Source organism: Hoplias malabaricus, chromosome 4, assembly GCF_029633855.1.
Source record: "Hoplias malabaricus isolate fHopMal1 chromosome 4, fHopMal1.hap1, whole genome shotgun sequence".
NCBI classification, from domain to species: Eukaryota; Metazoa; Chordata; class Actinopteri; order Characiformes; family Erythrinidae; genus Hoplias; species Hoplias malabaricus.
In genome coordinates, this window is record NC_089803.1 from 32646665 (window position 1) to 32665975 (window position 19311).

General features: G+C 39.2%; 2 protein-coding genes across 2 annotated transcripts in view; one reads left to right on the plus strand and one right to left on the minus strand.

Moving 5' to 3' along the window:
• Positions 1-6494: 6494 nt before the first annotated feature.
• Positions 6495-14599, plus strand: pkmb (pyruvate kinase M1/2b). Its single transcript, XM_066668001.1, has 10 exons — positions 6495-6667; positions 6839-6930; positions 8571-8702; positions 9718-9904; positions 10100-10370; positions 10508-10658; positions 10750-10902; positions 12142-12308; positions 13228-13409; positions 13965-14599. Exons 1-10 carry the CDS (start codon positions 6517-6519, stop codon positions 14069-14071), a joined length of 1593 nt encoding a protein of 530 aa, XP_066524098.1. The 5' UTR covers positions 6495-6516; the 3' UTR covers positions 14072-14599.
• Positions 14600-17345: 2746 nt separating this feature from the next.
• Positions 17346-19311, minus strand: part of hcn4l (hyperpolarization activated cyclic nucleotide-gated potassium channel 4l) — a 34614-nt gene continuing 32648 nt past the window's right edge. The window contains exon 9 of the mRNA XM_066668410.1: positions 17346-19311. This exon is cut by the window's right edge and continues 1457 nt beyond it. Coding sequence (XP_066524507.1) covers positions 19222-19311 — 90 coding nt within the window. The 3' untranslated portion in view covers positions 17346-19221.

A 19311-nucleotide genomic window follows, 5' to 3' on the forward strand; every position in this document is an offset into this window, starting at 1 on the left:
TCTGCAGATCACTTTTTGAATGCGTTAACACATTAATTTGGCCTTTTGCATCTCCTCCCACCCCACAAACTGTGAAGGGATTTTTTGGTGTCTTACACAAATGGCAGGCACTTTGCCCTGCCGCCTCATAGGAGTCTCTCCAATCACAGTGCAGTACCTACAATTATGTGAGAGTGCAAAGACAAAGGTAAATACAACAAAATGTGCAATGAAAGTGGAGAAATAAGTGTAAAGGTATATGGGGAAAAATTAGAAAAGAAAGAGAACATAGTGAAAATACTAAAACCCTGTGTTTCTGCTACTTGTGCCTCACTGTTGGGCTCTCTGAAAGATGCATTCTCTTATCTATAAAATGGACTCTTTAATGGCTTAATTAGTATTCAGAGATTTTTTATTTTTTATTTCACATAATACTGTCTGTGAGGAGTTTGGTGTGTTCTCCCCGTGTCCGCGTGGGTTTCCTCCGGGTGCTCCTGTTTCCTCCCACAGTCCAAAAACACACGTTGGTGGGTGGATTGGCGACTCAAAAGTGTCCGTAGGTGTGAGTGTGAGTGAATGTGTGTGCGTTGCCCTGTGAAGGACTGGCGCCCCCTCCAGCATGTGTTACCGCCTTGCGCCCAATGATCCCAATTAGGCTCTGATCCCACTGCGACCCTGAACTGGATAAGTGCTTACAGATAATGAATGAATGAATGAATAATAAGGTCAAGATAAGATAACACTTTAAAACACATTAAAAGCTAATGCTCAGAAGAAAGAGAAGATTTTATGGCACACAAAAGTAATTTATTACTGCATCTTTGCCAAACCCAACCCACAGGGTAGGAGAATCATTACAAACTGTATCTTTATATTGCTGTATGTTCAAGCAGGTTTATTTTTGGACCTGACATACTGTCTAATCACACGTGACCAACTGTACTGCCAGAGGCTCCTATGTGACATGTGGCAAAAATACTGTACTCTACATATCAGTCTGGATACTCTTACATGTTCTCATATTTCTCCCATTCTGCCACAGACTTAAAAGACAAAACCAAACACTCAAAAAACTTATGAAGTACAATAAGTATTATAAATTTGCTCTATATCCAATAGGCTGGTCCTCTTACACAGCAGAATGGAGCTTTGTGTCTAAAATTTTAGATTGTGAATGTTGGATTAGAGGTTTTTGGATGCCTCAGCATGTAGAGATTATGGTGGACAATTCATGGAGATTGACCGTTAGACTCAAAGAGCTGGCCAAGACCTCCTGAAATTATAACATTCCAATCCTTGGTATTTTATTAGGCTCAAAGCAAATGGGAATAAAATACAACAACTTGCACCTCTTTGTGTTGTGTGTCTTCTTTGACAAGGTTACTGATGTGAATGATAAAACAACAAAATCAATCACACATACAGCATATTGACACTACTGCCATGTCTGCCCTTTTTTTGGTGGGCCTGACTGCTCTAATTAGCTAATTCCATCAAATAAAACTGATATTTTGGTAGTAGGTAAAGATCCCTAGAATGAGGCATTTCTATTACTTTAGTAAAAGGTTACATTATTGTGGCATTGGTGTTTATGCTTAATGTAGTTTTAATCAGCACTACCCCACAAACAGACAGGAAAGGGTTAACATACATGGATACATGTAAAAACGGTTGACATTTGTACAAAAAATGATAAAAAAAAAAAAAAACTAAAAAACTAAAACTACAATAAAACAAAGACTCTCTTTGAGGCAAACTCCAGAGCTTATAAGGAGGCCAGGGCTTAGGCAAAGCTTTGTGCCAGATTGAAAAATTGATGATTCAAGACCATTCCTTTTGTTGTAAGCCATTTGTGATTGTGAAAATTTTTCCTGTTTGAGTCTAGAGAAACATGTCCTGTGTTTCTGGAACATATGTCCCATGCATGAAGTAGGTAATGATTTGCATTCATAGATGTGATTTTTCTTTCACTCATAGTGCAGCACAGTGCCATTTAACACCTTTAACCAGTAGAGGAAATTCATGACTTATAAAGCCAATATCATCTAATTCTACCCTTACCATCTAGCGCTGTGGGTTTATGCGTTTATTAAGAGATAAGGAAACACTTAAGCTAAATGATCTTGCAGATTTTATATATTTATAAAATCCCACGCATATGTGTGGTTCAAATTGTATAACAGAAGCCTTTTTTCATTCAAGGCTGCATATATTTGGCCCAGCCATTTTGTAATCGAATCCCAATTATTAAAACTTATATTCATCATGGCAATCCCATGTGTACAGCCCAAAATGCACAACATGCTAGATTCTTCCTGCAAAACATGTCGTACTATGTTCAGTAGCACAAACCCTTTTGTCATGTTTTGTGTTTCAAAAGGGGGCGCAGCAGGTAGTGTCGCTGTCACACAGCTCCAGGGACCTGGAGGTTGTGGGTTTGATTCCCGCTCCGGGTGACTGTCTGTGAGGAGTTGGTGTGTTCTCCCCATGTCTGTGTGGGTTTCCTCCGGGTGTTCCGGTTTCCTCCCACAGTCCAAAAACGCACGTTGGTAGGTGGACTGGCGACTCAAAAGTGTCAGTAGGTGTGAGTGTGTGAGTGAATGTGTGTGTGTGTCTGTGTTGCCATGTGAAGGACTGGCGCCCCCTCCAGAGTGTATTCCCACCTTGCGCCCAATGATTCCAGGTAGGCTCTGGACCCACTGCGACCCTGAATTGGATAATTGGATAAATTACAGATAATGAATGAATGAATGAATTTCAAAACGTGCAATAGATTCTCAATTGGGGACAGTTTGTGACTACACCTAGGCCACAGTTCCAGTTTAAGTCAGGACTTTGTAATGCTTGCTAAATATGTGCAGACAAGAGAGCTGCTGCTGTGACTGTGAGTGAGAATCTGCATCCCTTCATCCCAGACAAGCCCCAGTGTGCTCAAGCAGGTGCGCCATTGGGGAGGTAAGCAGGAGCAGTGACAGTGTGGAGATGGAAACATGTTGTCTCAGATGCCATCAGGATATTTGGCTCTTGGAGGAGGACTGTGTGGCATACATGCAGTTCCCTTATGGACCCACACATTGTCCTCATGTGCTCTTCATGTGCTGTTAGAGTTGAGAGGGTGAGCAGACATTGTCTGCTATGGGGAGCAGACAATGGTGCCTGGCTCCCTCCTCTTGGTTTGGAGAGGGTGGATTGCATTGTATATTGCACACACTAACAAACTGATGGAGCAGCAGAAAACCAGGCCCCCAATGTATTTCAGTTAGGACACTACATCAGTTCTGTCAGACAAGAAACTTACCTCTATGCAGAAAAAAATGTTCTATTGAGTTTCACAAAAGTTCAACCCACTTTAGCTTTTCTGCCTCTCTGTACATTCACATATTCGCATATTGGCTGTCTGTACATTCACAAACTATCTATGTAGTTTTTTATATTTGCTCTGGTACTGGACCGGAATGAAAGACTGCCTCCTTCAACATGTCATGCCAAAATAGGAGACTGGTACGTGTCTTTTTTTTTTTTCTTTTCCTGCTGTAGTTGGTTGTTCTTGGCCATGTTAAATGGCCATGTTAGTGACTCTTTAGGGATTCAAGATTACACCCCAACTAGCCTAAAGAAGTAACATCAGATATCTTGTTTCTGGCTGGATTTCACCCTAGACAAACTTTGCATTGGTTTCAGTCATGGACACACCTTCTAGACGGACAAGATCTGCTTCGACTGCTATGTCCTTGCATTATTGTGTAAGTGCAGTGCTGAAAATAATCCACCTTCCAAATAATACTTGGTCTGTGGACTTGTGGGTGTCTTAACCATGGAATAGAAACGGGTGAAACGGGGCTACCCATTAATACAGACCAACTGCAGGCTTGCGGTTGTAATTATTAATGTATTGTAATTAATACAGAACAACTATAAATTGCTCCTAAGGTCAGTGAAGCTGAGAGAATGTACAATGTATTTAGAAACAATGGTCATTGGTCAATGAGATTGTGTGTAATTTCATGGGCTGAAATAGAAAAATGTTTCGGCTGACTGGTGTGTACTGACCAAATTTGGTCCAAACAGGGATTGAATAAAATTGTTATGGTGACATACATTATTTCAAGCTGGGATTCTGGCAACTATTTGAAAGATATCATTTAAAAAAGGTTTTGATATCGTACCAAATGTATATATTATTTATATTTACATTTATTACAATGTACATACATTTACCAATTCTGCTGCCATCGCTGCTGTACTTGCCTTGTCTTCCTTTTTTTTCTGTTTCGCACTGCATTGTGGGAACAGTAGTGTTCACCAAACCTAAAACCTACTGGTTATAAGTTGTGGACCTTGTGGATATTTGAGTGAACACACAATGTTACCGTACTCAAAAACAGTAGGCAATCATGATGAATTCAGAGACATTGGAACTGGAGAGTTCAGATCTCAGCGCTGAACTTTGTGCTTGCTCTTAAACTTTCACTAAAATTATTTATGAAAACCGACGTTCATCCGCTTACATATAATAATGTGCGCAGTGATTGGACACTACGAGACCTCATGACAACGTTCACTTGGAAAGTATCCTTCCAATAATAATAATAATAATAATAATAATAATAATAATAATAATAATATAATAGCACCGTACTAGCAATGTGCTTTTCTTTTTTATGCCAAGCAGAAGTGACCTTAAAAATAATCATTAGGTATCATTATAATAGGCACTAAATTTTGTAGTGGCAGAGGAGCGGCCAGTTCAGGAAACATTCGGAAGGACACAACATAGTCCCTGTGAGAAGTAGTGCCGGTCAGTAGGGGGACTACTTTTGACCGGCGACTGTGGTGAGGACACACACACGTCCTACAGGCTCTCTAAACTGACGGTAGGTCAGAAACTACAGTTCCCTGTATTTACTTTTTAAAATACATTATACAAATATATAATACATTAATAGTACTTTTAGTTTTGAAATAATCCTAAACATTGTGCTGTTTTGTAATTTGGAGAAGGAGTTATTGGTGCTGTAATGCAGTTCTCTTGTCTGTAATGTCTGTTGATGGAGTTTCGTTGGGCTGTCAGGTTATAAACTTCATGGGATTTAAAACGAAAATCAACCTTTAAACGTAGATTAATATTGTATCAATTGTATCATCAGTGTTCAATGTTTTAGATTTATTAGAAACCTTTCAGTTGTTAGACATGAGTTCTTAGGGAGGTTAATGTAAGTTAAATATGGAGGTCTTAGTATGATCAATTTAAGTAAGAACACATTGTTCTCTAAAAATAGCCTTCATTATGTCATGCCTTGGCTGTATGAGTGGTGTGTTGTTTCTTTATATGTCTTACACTATAAATCATATCATGACAAGTGACATTTCTCTAGTGCCAGTACATCCTGTCCAGTTCTAAATCAATCCTCTTTTCTGGCGCTTTGGGGAGAAAATCTTTGCGTGTTGTTATTATGTTTCTTTTTTTCCCCTTCAAAACACTGAAGAGTAGATTGTGCCATTTTTGCTAGTGCCGGGGTTCGTGTGTATGTGTGTGAGAGCGTGAATATATGTGCAGTCATGCATTTAAACACACTCCCAGCTTACATAGCAATACTGCTGTCCCCCAGTTACTTCAGTGACAGGTTATTTAGCTTGCCCCACTAATGATCAAAGTCTATATAATCTAAATCTATTTCTAGCCCACTGGACGCTAAAGGGTTTCCCACAGCACTGGACTTAAGCTTCCTAGCATGTTCTTTTGACACAATGTAACAGAAGAAAATAACTCTTTATAATATACATTTTTTTAAAGAATCCTCCATTTAAAGATAATTGCTTTCTTTATATAAAAGTATGGTAAAATTAACTGTTTTTATAGACAGGCTGTAGCTTTGGATAGAAAAGGGCATTTTGGGTAGTCACCATCTTGAATATTTTCCACATATTTGTTATAAAACTTTTTGTTTGATTTCTCAGATGGGGATTAGGCTATATTTCCTAATTGAGGATCTCCATTCAGAAATCCTAGTTATCTAGGGCAAGGATTAAACCCTGTCTGGGAAACAGACCCTTGAGTTTTACACCTAAATTTAATTGCAAGCTGAATATAATGTCTGGTGGCACTGTGGAGCAGCAGGTGGTGTCACAGTCACACAGCACCAGGGACCTGGAGGTCGTGGTTTCAAGTCCGACCCTGGGTGACTATCTGTGAGGAGTTTGGTGAGTTCTCCCTGTGTCCGCGTGGGTTTCCTCCAGGTGCTCCGGTTTTCTCCCACAGTCCACAAACACATGTTGGTAGGTGGATTGGCAACGCAAACATGTCCATAGTGTGTGAATGTGTGAGAGTGTGTGTGTGAGTGTCGCCCTGTGAATGACTGGTGCCCACTCCAGGTTGTGTTCATGCCTTGCGCCCAGTGATTCCAGGTAGGCTCTGATCGGGCCCTGACCTGGATAAGTGCTTACAGACAATAAATAAATATAACATAAATAATCCTACAAATTTTGATTGTTTCTCACTCTTCTAAAAGGTCTTGTCCAGCAGACACAGCTCCAATCATGTCAAAGTCTAAGGATACAGGCTCTTCCATCCTCCACACTCAGCAGCTCCATGCTTCTATGGCTGACTCCCTAATTGAGCACCTGTGTTTGCTGGACATCGACTCTGAGCCTGCTGTGTCCCGCAACACGGGTATCATCTGCACAATTGGTCAGTGGCTCCCTAACATCCTTACCTGCACTTTAGTTACAGATTATACTTTATAAATTATTATCACAATTATTCATAATATATATTTATTTGTTCACCAGATTTTACTCAATAATTGGAAATTGCATTATTGTCAGACACATTGAATGCTAGCTTTTTGTCCTCATTTAGGGCCAGCCTCTCGCTCTGTTGAGAAGTTGAAGGAGATGATAAATGCCGGCATGAACATTGCGCGCATGAACTTCTCTCACGGATCTCATGAGGTTGGTGCTTAAGGGAATTAATATGGGTTTTCCTGACAGTAACATCAATACCATAAATAACTGTTTCCCTCTTTATAACAGTGATATCCCTCTATAGATATGATGATGCTCCGAAACTTGTTTGGTTCTAACAGATACCCAGAATGCTTCCAGGCAAACTTACTTATTCTGCAGGTTTAGGCAGATCTCTACAGCTATCCCTCATTTTCCATATTCAGTTTAATACAAGTTCATTTGTACAGCACTTTTTGTAAAGACATACCTCTAAGAATTTTCCAGGCCTAAGCCCTCGGCAGTGGAGCTTCCCTCATTGTGACATTTCCATTCCACCTCTGAAAATGTCAGCAGCTGTAAGCTGATCTGTTTCCTCACCCTCTGATCTGTGAACTCCGTACAGTGACTTTACTCTCCAAAATAGTACAGAGGACTTGAGCTTCAGATTGGTCTTTAGTACACGCTCTTGACCTCTTGCATTTAAAAGCTGTGACTTTTGCGATTTTTATAGTTCACCACTACATATACTCTGATCGTTCCTTTACTTGATATTGTTGCTATATAAGTTCAAGGTTTTCTAAAGGTCAGGAGCCCTCTTTATCTCTTAACACTGAAGTCACACTCAGGTTTCTTTGGTCAAAACCGTTTGGACAAGTGTATTCCTTATATATCCACTTTGCTATCAGATGTCTAAGAAGCAAAAACACCAAACAAATCTTTTATGTAGTACTTGACCTTATTCATAAAATAGCCCAACAGCAAAAGATCACACACTGATTGCATGCATAATTTAAATAATCTAATAATAAGGATTGGACAAAAATTGCACATCTTGTCCTGTAACTATAAGCTCCTAAGCGTTTAAAAAAACTGAAAATTATGTTTTAGGTTCTTACATGATGTGAAGAAGCTAATTAAATTCAGCTAGTCATTGATATGAACTTTGCACTTGATTTGGGAGACAGGAAGTGATAATTAATATGTGCAGATTGATAGTCAGGTAGTAGCACACAAAAAAGACATTTGCAAATACACTATATATATATATATATATATATATATATATATATATATATATATATATATATATATACATATGCATGACCTATGTCTAAACTATAGATGTGATACCAAGCAGAAAAAAAACAAAACAAAAAACAAATAATCAAACCTGGCCAATCAGATAACGGAACACTGTATGTGACATTCCAATATGCCTTATTTAAACCCTTAAGGATTAAGACTGGTCAATGGAGTTTATTTATAGACTGAAATGTAAAGAAGCACAGAGGACAAGGCACCATGCGTAGTGAAAATGTGCTATATAGGTTACTCGAGTAGAAATTTGGGCATCTAGTTTTACATGACAGGGCAATGGGGATTGCTTTTAATTATGCAACAACTACAGCTAAAAATGTTTACCTTTTAATGCCAAGAAAAATAACATTGAAAATGCTTTGGATTTCCCTGGCTTTGTATTTGGTTATTGCTGGAAATTGATTGTTTCTTAAGAATTATTTTAATATCATGTAATAGTAATGGCTTGAGTTAATAAAATGCACAGTGACTCTTCTTGGTTACTAACAAATATTGGTGTTACTTTAATGCAAATGTATTAAAGTGAGTTTCTTCTCTGTCCCCCTAAGTACCACGCTGAAACCATCAAGAATGTGCGTGAAGCCACCGAGAGCTTTGGACCTGGGACCCTAGAGTACAGACCTGTGGCCATTGCACTGGACACCAAAGGTCCAGAGATCAGGACAGGACTCATTAAGGGCGTGAGTGTTTCATTTAAGAAACTAGAACATTTGGAATATTTTAGATAATTAGTTGGAAGCTCAGAAGCTGTAAATTTAAGAACTTTTTTTAATGTGTGCAGAATAATGTAGAGAGTTGTAGAGGAATGTATAATGTCTTACAACACTGCCTAAATTTAAAGATCACAATATCTCATATTTGAAAAATGATGATTTATGAGGGCAACTTTCAAGTTCCCTAAATAACAGAATTTGAAAAAATAAAAAGTTTTAAGAATTAAAACGGAGCCTTCAAAAAATTTTTATTGTTATTGGCCAGCTTAACTGGAACATTTGGTTTCTCACTCATACCTTTTATTTACAAAACAATTTAATAATAGTGGTTCTCCTGTGGTATTTTTAAAAGTTTATGTGCTCAAAATCCTAGAAATGTCAAATAAATGACATAAAAGATATTTTCATGCCTGGTTTAAAAGGACACACTAATTATAATATATTATCATAATATATCAAAACCACAGGCGGCACGGTGGCGCAGCAGGTAGTGTCGCAGTCAAACAGCTCCAGGAACCTAGAGGTTGTGGGTTCGATTCCCGCTCCCGGTGACTGTCTGTGAGGAGTTGGTGTGTTGTCCGCGTGGGTTTTCATCCAGGTGCTCCGGTTTCCTCCCACAGTCCAAAAACACACGTTGGTAGGTGGATTGGTGACTCAAAAGTGTCCGTGAGTGTGTGTGTCTGTGTTGCCCTGTGAAGGACTGGCACCCCCTCCAGGGTGTATTCCCACCTTGCGCCCAATGATTACAGGTAGGCTCTGGACCCACCGTGACCCTGACTTGGATAAGCGGTTACAGATAATAAATGAATATATCAAAACCATGTTGTTTGAATATTTTAAAGAAATATATATAAGCACCATGCTTACTGAGATAAATATATATATTTAAATATATATAATTATCTTAGGTGCCTAAGATTTCTGCACAATATTATATATATATATATATAAATATATATATAAAATATAGTTATTCCTCTAGAGTGGCACTGAAGAGGTGAAACTAAACAAAGGTGAAAAAATCAAGCTGACTCTTGATGACAGCTTCAAGGACAACTGCGATGAGAAAACCCTATGGCTGGATTACAAAAACATCACCAAGGTAGTCCAGCAGGGCTCCAAGGTCTATATCGATGATGGCCTCATTTCCCTCAAGGTCCAGGAAATTGGTAAGTTCTGGGTAATTACTGGACAATTTCTGAAAAACTAGGAAAAGAAATATAAGACAGTGTATGCCTATAACTCAAATATGCTTCGAAAATATTGAATCATTTGGAATTTAGATTAGCTTTCTAGGATTTCTTTAATTATTGTAGGTTTGTTTATTTGTGCAAAATAAATTGGATTCCATGCCTTTGCTCTAGGTGGAGACTACTTAATCTGTGAAATTGAGAATGGTGGCATGTTGGGCAGCAAGAAAGGTGTCAACCTGCCTGGTGCTAAAATTGACCTGCCCGCCGTCTCAGAGAAGGACATCCAGGATCTGCAGTTTGGTGTGGAGCAGGGAGTGGACATGGTGTTTGCTTCCTTCATCCGCAAGGCTGATGACGTACATGCAGTCAAGAAAGTGCTGGGAGAGAAGGGCAAGGACATCAAGATTATCAGCAAACTGGAGAACCATGAGGGTGTGCGCAGGTGTGTTAGTGCTACTTTGGCACTTTTATTTTTAAAGTTTTTGCATCTGACAACATAAATTCACAAATAATAAGGGGTTGTCCTTTTGATTTTGTTGATCTGAGGAATCAGTATAGACATATTCTATGTCTGTACAGGTTTGATGAAATCCTGGAGGCTAGCGATGGTATCATGGTTGCCCGTGGAGACATGGGTATCGAGATCCCCACTGAGAAGGTGTTCCTGGCTCAGAAGATGATGATTGGCCGTTGCAACAGGATTGGCAAACCTATTACTTGTGCCACACAGGCGAGAAAACACAAAAAACTATGTTTTAACTAAAGGGTGGAATTTTGTATCTTAGGTTCTCATACTGACAGTTTTGTTTTTTTCATATCAGATGTTGGAAAGCATGATTAAGAAACCACGGCCCACCCGTGCTGAGAGCAGTGATGTGGCCAATGCTGTGCTAGATGGTGCTGACTGCATCATGCTGAGTGGAGAGACAGCTAAAGGAGACTACCCTGTGGAGTCTGTGAGGACACAGCACCAGGTAAAGGGAAACTTCTTTTATAATTTTGAGTTTGACTGCATCTTGATCAGTTACTAATGCTTCTAGTACAGAGAAGATAAGAAATGATAAAAGAGTGCAGCTAACTGGTACAGTTATTTCTGAATCAGTAGTTATAAGGGAACATAATTCAATCCCATGTCTCTGTGGTTACCAAATGAATGAACATAGTCTACACTTAAGAAATGTAAATATTGATTAAAAAAAAATTCTGTTGCCAGTGCAGTGTTTACTAACTGCTAATATTCCTAATCATTTGTTGTATGTGTGCATACCTTTCTTCTCCTTCTGTCTGTCCACGTTTTGTACTTCTTATTGATGTGTTTTGCTCTCCTCTGTGGAACTCGCACTCAGATTGTCCATTAGCCAGTGGTGATACTGATCTCGCATGGTGAATTGCCACAAAACAGGCCCCATCGCTCCGAGTGCTTCTCTCACAGCCTGGCATGCTGTCAAAGGTTTTTCATTATTTGATACAACTTCATCAAATTCAAACATAATTAGAAATGTGATGGTATTGTATATCTCTACCTACAGTGGACCAAAAACTATTTGGCCATTGTTAAATTAAGTTATTTTTCCCCAAACGAAATTAAATGTAGTCTTGCATTACACAACATTCTAAATAGAAATTCTCAACTGAAAAGAAAATCTTGTCCAGTACAAAGCTAAATACTGTTTCAGAAGACTTTTTGAAATGATTAACATGCTTAACACAGTCAGATATAATATTAGACTCCATAAAAGTACTCAAACCAGTCTGCACTAAAGGTACTGTAAAACACAGTGTGAAATGTGAACGTCTGGTGATAATTTGGTTGGGTCAGTGAGCTTATGTTGAGCTTATGTTGTGCTGAAGTATAAAAGCACTTTGGATGCACATCTGCAAAGAGCTGGCTCAAACAACAACAATCTAAAAACACATCAACTGCCTTTAAATATTTGTGAAAAAGAAAACCATGCCGCTGGGTTTGATACTTTGAACACACTGTTACACATTCTTAAGTATGGCAGAAATACTTTTTGGGACCACTGTACATATATAATTATGTCATTCATATTAGGGAACATCTGTCAGTCCTATAGAGATATATAGAGATGTCATGCACACAAAGCTGAATTTATAAACTGAGGGATCTTCAGGAAGAAGTGTGTAGCTATCATATTTACATGATTTATTTACATATCCCCCCTTTCTTCCTTTCTGGTGTTTGTGTTCAGATCGCTCGAGAGGCTGAGGCAGCCATGTTCCACAGACAAGTATTTGAAGAGTTGCGTCGCATCACCCATTTGACCCGTGACCCCTGTGAGGCCGTGGCCATTGGAGCTGTGGAGGCCTCCTTCAAGTGCTGTGCCAGTGCTATCATCGTTCTCAGCAAATCTGGCAGGTACACTTAAAACCAAAATGTATTCACGCTCACACAGACCACACTACTAAACAATATAAATGTTCATGTATGTAGCTCCAATAATTCAGCCTTTAAAGGTTTAGCCCTGTTCAAATTATAGACTGTTTCTTCCTTAACTGTTTTTTAACAGAAATTATTAGCAATTAGAACAGAGGTCTTAAAGGGACGGCCTGTATAATTTAAAGGGAGATGTTGAAAACAAGTGTGTGTGTAAAAATTAATTCTGATTTCTTTTGGTACTCAACACCATGCCAAAGTTATAAGTGGACATCAAGGGAAAGGTCCAACAAAATGTGTCATTGGGTGTCTTTGATACACACACACACAAAGTGTTGTAGTACCAGCATAAATATATTACAATATATCGTGCAACATTCCTGTTTAAAAATAGTACTCCTTCCTATATATTTCATGCTCACATTTATACTTCACACATGCAGAAAGACAAACACACATTTCACATGTTGTTTCATGCCAGGGTGAAATGTGCTCCCTCATTCTAAGCTTGACCTTTGCTGGCCTGAACCCTGACATTTTGTAGTCTAATTTAAACTCATTCAGCTGTTGCTGTGCAGCCAGTACAGGAAGTCTACTTCATGAGGGACACTGAGGTGCACTGTTTTCTGTATTAACACAGAACAACTTTAACTGATACACCAACAGAACAGACAGCCACAAATCCAGTGATTATTTTCTATCAACATGGATCTCAAGACATGGATTATCACTATAATGCATAAACAGTGTTTGTTCATTCCAGTGCTTTTATACATGACATTGAAATATTGTTATTACATTCTGTCCATGAAAACAAATTTGCCCACTGTTTGATTTAGGTCTGTGGCTACTGTTTTTTGACCATGATTTCTGAAGCCTTTTCCCCTCTTCCTCTGTTTAGGTCAGCTCATCTGTTGTCCAAATACAGGCCGCGTGCCCCCATCTTGGCCGTGACCCGTAACGAACAGACAGCACGCCAGAGCCATCTGTATCGTGGCATCTTCCCTATCTTATACAACAAGCCCGCCAATGACGTGTGGGCTGAGGACGTGGACTTGCGTGTCAGCTTTGCCATGGAGATGGGTAAGGACACAGCCTCCTTCAGTTATAATGAAGGGCTGGTGATAGTTTGTCAGGCCAGTGCTTTAGTGCTGGGATATTTCATCATCAAGTGTAACCTACTTTAGTTTGTGTGAAATTGTGTAGGTGTTGGTAGGAAATAATTTCCTGTCCTGGACCATGGCTGGAGGACCTTAGTCCAGCAGAATTGTGTTTTCTGAGCAGGAAAATCACCTTAAACAATTATACATGGCTGATTGTGATGTGAATGACAAAAATGACAGGTGCATTCAAGAGCAGTCATTTAAAAGAAAACCTCAGTATGAACAATGCACAGTGAGCATAAATTGCTGAAACTACATTTAGTTTGTTACAGGTATTGACATTTAGACTGATGGTATGTTAAATATGCCATAAACCAATTCAGGATATAGCAGTAGATACGGCTTGTCAGAATGAAAAAATACATGGAAACAAATCCATTGAGGACACAATACTTCATGCACTCTGCTCATGCTTATGTTTAAAGTCCTGGGGCTTGGGATTGTTGATGCCAATTATTCATTTGTTTGTTTTCAGGCAAAGCCAGGAAGTTCTTCAAGACTGGAGATGTGGTAATTGTAGTCACTGGCTGGCGCCCAGGCTCTGGCTACACCAACACCATGCGTGTTGTTCTGGTGCCTTGAGCTCCCCTTCAAGAACTGTGCTGTTCTCCCCAAACCCCATTTCCAACCTTCCCTTTCAATGTAGAACCCATGTCCTTGAACTTAAAGTAAGGCCTCCCATTCCTAGCAGTTTACCAGAGGACATCGTAACGCTGTTCACACTCTGACAGTTGTCTACACTCCTCTAAGATTTTCTTCCATCTGGTGTGCCATCTATCCCCATCCAGACTTCTCAGAGCATTGAACAATATGGTCTACAGGATTGACACATAATTTTGACATTGGGCTTTGCAGTTTTTTTTTTTTTTGGTGAGCTGTGTTGAGGCTGGTAAGAAATTCCATTATGGAAAGGGTTTTAATAAAGCTCAGGGTGCAGCTGTTGCTCTGTCTGTGGAAATTGGCTTTAGGTTCCCACAAAGCCCTTTATTGGGATGTGTTATGGTATGAGATTTTTGGACTTGAAAGTGAAGGATACAACCTCCTCACACATTTGCACATTGGACACTGTTCAATCCACACATTGATCACTGGCATGCTGAGACTGATAAAGTGCCTATAAGATGAAAGAAAGTGCTCTGAAGCTGGATTTCCATCCATTAAACCGATGATCACCTGAAATGTGAGCTTCTTTCCTGACTACTGTTGAATCGGTTCTTATACTGCTCAGTAGGATTTGATTAGAATCGGAAGATGGCAGCATTTCGCAGCACAACAACACGCCTTAGCCCTTAGTCCTGAGTGCTCTGTTATAGGGCAATGTAGGACACATTTGCTTTCACACTGCTCAGTATCACCACCTAGTGGAGCATTATGAAAGCGCAGGGTTGACATTCATACCAGCCCAATGTCACTGTTTAGATCTCCTGCAGATCATTCCTTACATTCATTACGTTACAGTTTACGTTACAGACCTCTCTGTCTGCCTTAGTCAGTATTATCCAAGCTCAAATGAGGATTGCAGTCACGCATTTAATTTGTAAAATGTTAATTGACAGTAAGATAATAACACTGCGTTTAGCAACAAAATACTTTATTTTGGCTATTAATAACTCTGTGCTTTCACCTCAAGTGAGGCTGCATTATCTTCAGTCCAGAGTTTTAAATGCACAGCACATTATCAGCAGTAGCATTAGCAAACTGTTCCTTTGGAAAAAACTAAATGACAGAAAATGGACACTAGATGGCAGTGTGTAATTAAACACCAACCACAATGCAGCACTTCAGGTTTAAGCAATAAACATTTTTTTTGTTTATTTTTTAAACCCAGTAAGATGCTGAAATCCAGAATTGCAAACTGATAGCAATGTTTCAGTAAAGGTAATGAAAACATCAGGAAGGGGTCAAACTCATGTCCAGCTCTTAACTCATGCATGTGTGCACTGAAGCAGCAGGTTTCAGATGCAGAATGAGTCAGCACACTTATTTGCTATTAATATTCACATCACTAGGAATGTACTGGGAACAATCAAACTTTCCACAAACTTCCACAGGAACCTCCAATAAATCAATGGTAACCAAATTCTCCGGCGCTTCTCCGTGGGCATGGGTCTGTGCACTGGAATAAGAGGCAGAAGTGGAGGAGGATCGGCATGCACTGCGAATGCTCAGAGATTTGAAAATCATGGCCATAAGAGGAGGGATGTTTGATCATGCCATAATTAGCAGAAATAGCAGTGTGAATATTCACAGGGTGCATTGTCAGGATGGCAGGGATCAGCTGGTCAATTTGTATGCAAATAGGGTGAGGCTTAGCCTGCCTTGCACTGTACAGCCCTTCTCCCAAGAACAGAGCTATTTTAAGAAAGATTCTTAACCAAAAATGTGGATACTAATGTACACACACACACCACTCCATTTTGAACAGCACATTAAAGCAGGTGTCAAAAGGTCTACAGAACCTAGACAGATCTATGAAGCTCTGTTGGATTATTATCCATCTTCTGGTCTACCGCTCTATGTCAATCACCTCTTTTTCTAACAGGGATCTCCCTTTCCAAAGCACCTCCAGAGCTCGCTGTGTGACACTGCACTGGTGCTGCTGTGATCTGGAGAGTAGGCTAAACATTCAAGTGTGTCAGTCGGAGCTCAGCAGGGGGGAAGGAGAGAAAGAGATTGATCCAGCACTGCGTTCGTGCTGTGTCTGGGAAGTGGACGATGCTATCTCTTTCCCCCATTGGAGTAACATCAGAAGAAGTCAGAGGCTCCACAACATGCCCTACAGGCTCAATATAAAAGGGCCCAATAACTGAAGCACCGGTATGTGGCATTGGATTCTCAAGGACATGACCTTCTGACTCACTGGATGTATGTGAATGCACAGCTGAAACAATCATGAAAGTCAACACATGATCTAAACACACAAACATACACAAAATGAGAGAGAGAAGGAGGAGCATAAGAAGATACTGAAAGATTGAGAGAGTGCAATGAGAGAAGAAATGTATAGGAGAAAAAGTGTAGAACGGAGAGGGGAGAATAAAGGAGAAATAAAGAAGCAGGGACGGATGAGTGAGAGAATAAGACAAAAAATAAAAAACAACTGACATAATGATGAAGGACACAAATTTTAATTCTTACAATTTCTCAGTTTTGAAACTATTGATACAGTTAAATCAAATAAACTTTGTTGAGCCTCTGGAATGATGCCATGATGTAGGTTTATATAATTCCACCGGGGTTTTGATGAATATTTATGGTGATGCATCGTCATGGTCATTTGTATGTGGGATGTAAACCGCAATTGGCCATGAAAGGCCAAAGAGACACAAACATTTAAAAATGAAATCTGATGCAAATGGTCTTTTCCATATGACCTTGTTTAAAGCCAGTCAGGAATAATACTGCTGAATGTTAATGGAGATGAAAAAAAAAGTAAGAAAAAGAAGTGGTTATAGCCATTAATGCTGCTAAAATAGCACTAACAATGCTATAACATTTCATGAGAAATAATAGTGTTGTACAATCACAAAAATCACAAAAAGCGCACACACACACACACACACACACACACACACACACACACACACACATATACAAATACATACACTTGCTCCCCCTCACATTTACACAAATACAAATTCACTCCCTCAGACACAGTATTCTATGAAGAGCTGTAGTTGAATTAAACATAGTATTCTCTAGTATTGACAAATAGGCTCTTTGATGCTGGAATAGTTCAACCATAAATATTCAATATTCCACATCTCCCCTACATTTGCATTTCCCTTGTAATTTTCTTGATGGAAATGTGGGGACTTGAGGTAGTGTAAAAGGTAATCATATTATAAACACTACAATGACACTAGGCTTTTCAAAAGAAAAATGCTGAAGATCCTTAAATACATAGAGCAAAGGTGACTGCAAGTTCTCAATGAAATACATCTTTCTCACAAAGGACCTCAAGATAAAGAAATGAATATATACTCACTACACACATACATGATGTTATAAACAATCTAAAAGAAGCAGAAATGTATCACATGAATACACTGTCCTAGACGGAGATTCCTAAAGCTCTTGTAGGTTATGGATCACTCTGATGACACTTCAGCGCCACAATGCATTTGGAAAACTCAACATTTGCTGCCAGAAATAAACACATGTATCTCCAAAATGGTAACTTTACAGGAGAAGGCAAAATGTTCTTTAATATGAATGGAAGCTGAAGTAAGGAAATTTCAGTATGAAGTCATTTTGGGGCATTTCTACCGGTCCATCTCTATTTATGAGAAACGGACACAGTGTACAGAGCAACTGATGCATACAAGTGACGTGGAAGAAGGATGGAGATACATGGTTTTCTTTGGACAGCGACGATATGCGATAGTCAAAAGGAAGGACACTTTACTTTTGAAAAATACTACCCCTTCACTTAATCAGTCAGGCTTAATTTCAAAGTCAATTGTTAGAACTATGGCTACACAGGCTTTCCATCAGTTGGTGTATATTTACCTTTGAAACATTGGAGGGCCAAAGTGATACGTTCTTCACCAACAGATTCAAAATATAGTGCTGGCTTATGTACTTAAACAAAAGCAAAATATCAGTGTAACCGGACAGCGTTCCCTCATGCAAAAATATGGAAGATGCATTAATGCAGTTTACAAAATGTGCAAGTCTTCAATGCAAGAAAACAAAGGAAAATATTTTTACAACAAATTTTACAACTGCAGTTCTGAAAAACACAAGCTTTGGCATACCAAATGGACTCATTTTACTGTGTCATGTTAGCATGTCATCATCTTTATGGACCGATTTCTTTTGTTTGCTAGGAACAAAGCTGTGATGTACAAACCTCTGTGCATGTACAAAATCAAGCATACAGTTTTATTGCTTAGGTACCGCACAAGTACACATAGAAAGCACATACAAAATGATTGCCATACATTCTTTATCTTATCTCTTTTTGTAGTGGAAGTGAGGGGATCGTTCCCTGGTCTTTCAGGCTCTAAGGCAGTTTTGTTAAAAAAAGGAAAGGCCATAGATACTGAGCAGTGCGCCTTGGTCACCAAGGAGGTATGATTCAGGGGTAAGGTCTAGTGGAAAATCAGTCTGTTTCTGATCATTAGGATCATGACAAGGGGGTTAGGAAGGTGTGTGTATGTGTGTGTGTGTGTGCATGTGTGTAATCACATTTTCATGTGTGCATATGTGTGTTTGTGTGCAACCTGATAAGTGAGATTGGTTCTACAGGTTCTTTTATTAAAATAGATGACTTAATGTTAAGCAAGGAGTATATTTGCATCTCTTCCCAGCGTATTCCTCTCCTTTGAAAAGGGACATCGTATGTTTAGTTGGAACATTAAGACCCATAACTCTGTTATTACTTTGATGACTTCATTTTTTGGAGACTGCTATTTGTTGCATATCCCTACCTAATCTCACTACCAGACATTAAGTATTGCAAAAAATTGCTAAAAGAACTTGGAAGACACCGTCAATTTGTATGTTTGTACACAACTCAGTCACTCTCATACACGCTCACTCAGTCATCAGCTAACTAGCTATTCCTTCATTTGGCATTATGAGTCGAAAAGTAGTCATTGCACGGTTATAAATGCAGGTAGACAAAGGTTCTCTTTGCAGCCATAAAAGTTAGTTTTCCTTGATAGATATTACTAGATGATAAAAAAGAACACTGTCTGTACAAGAGACAAGGGTAGAGTCCTGTTTCATAAGTTTGATGGGAGTTTGGGGTGTAAGCTTGGTGTCCCTGGACTGGATCTGTCACCAGACCCAGGGGCTGGTGAGCCACTAGAGGA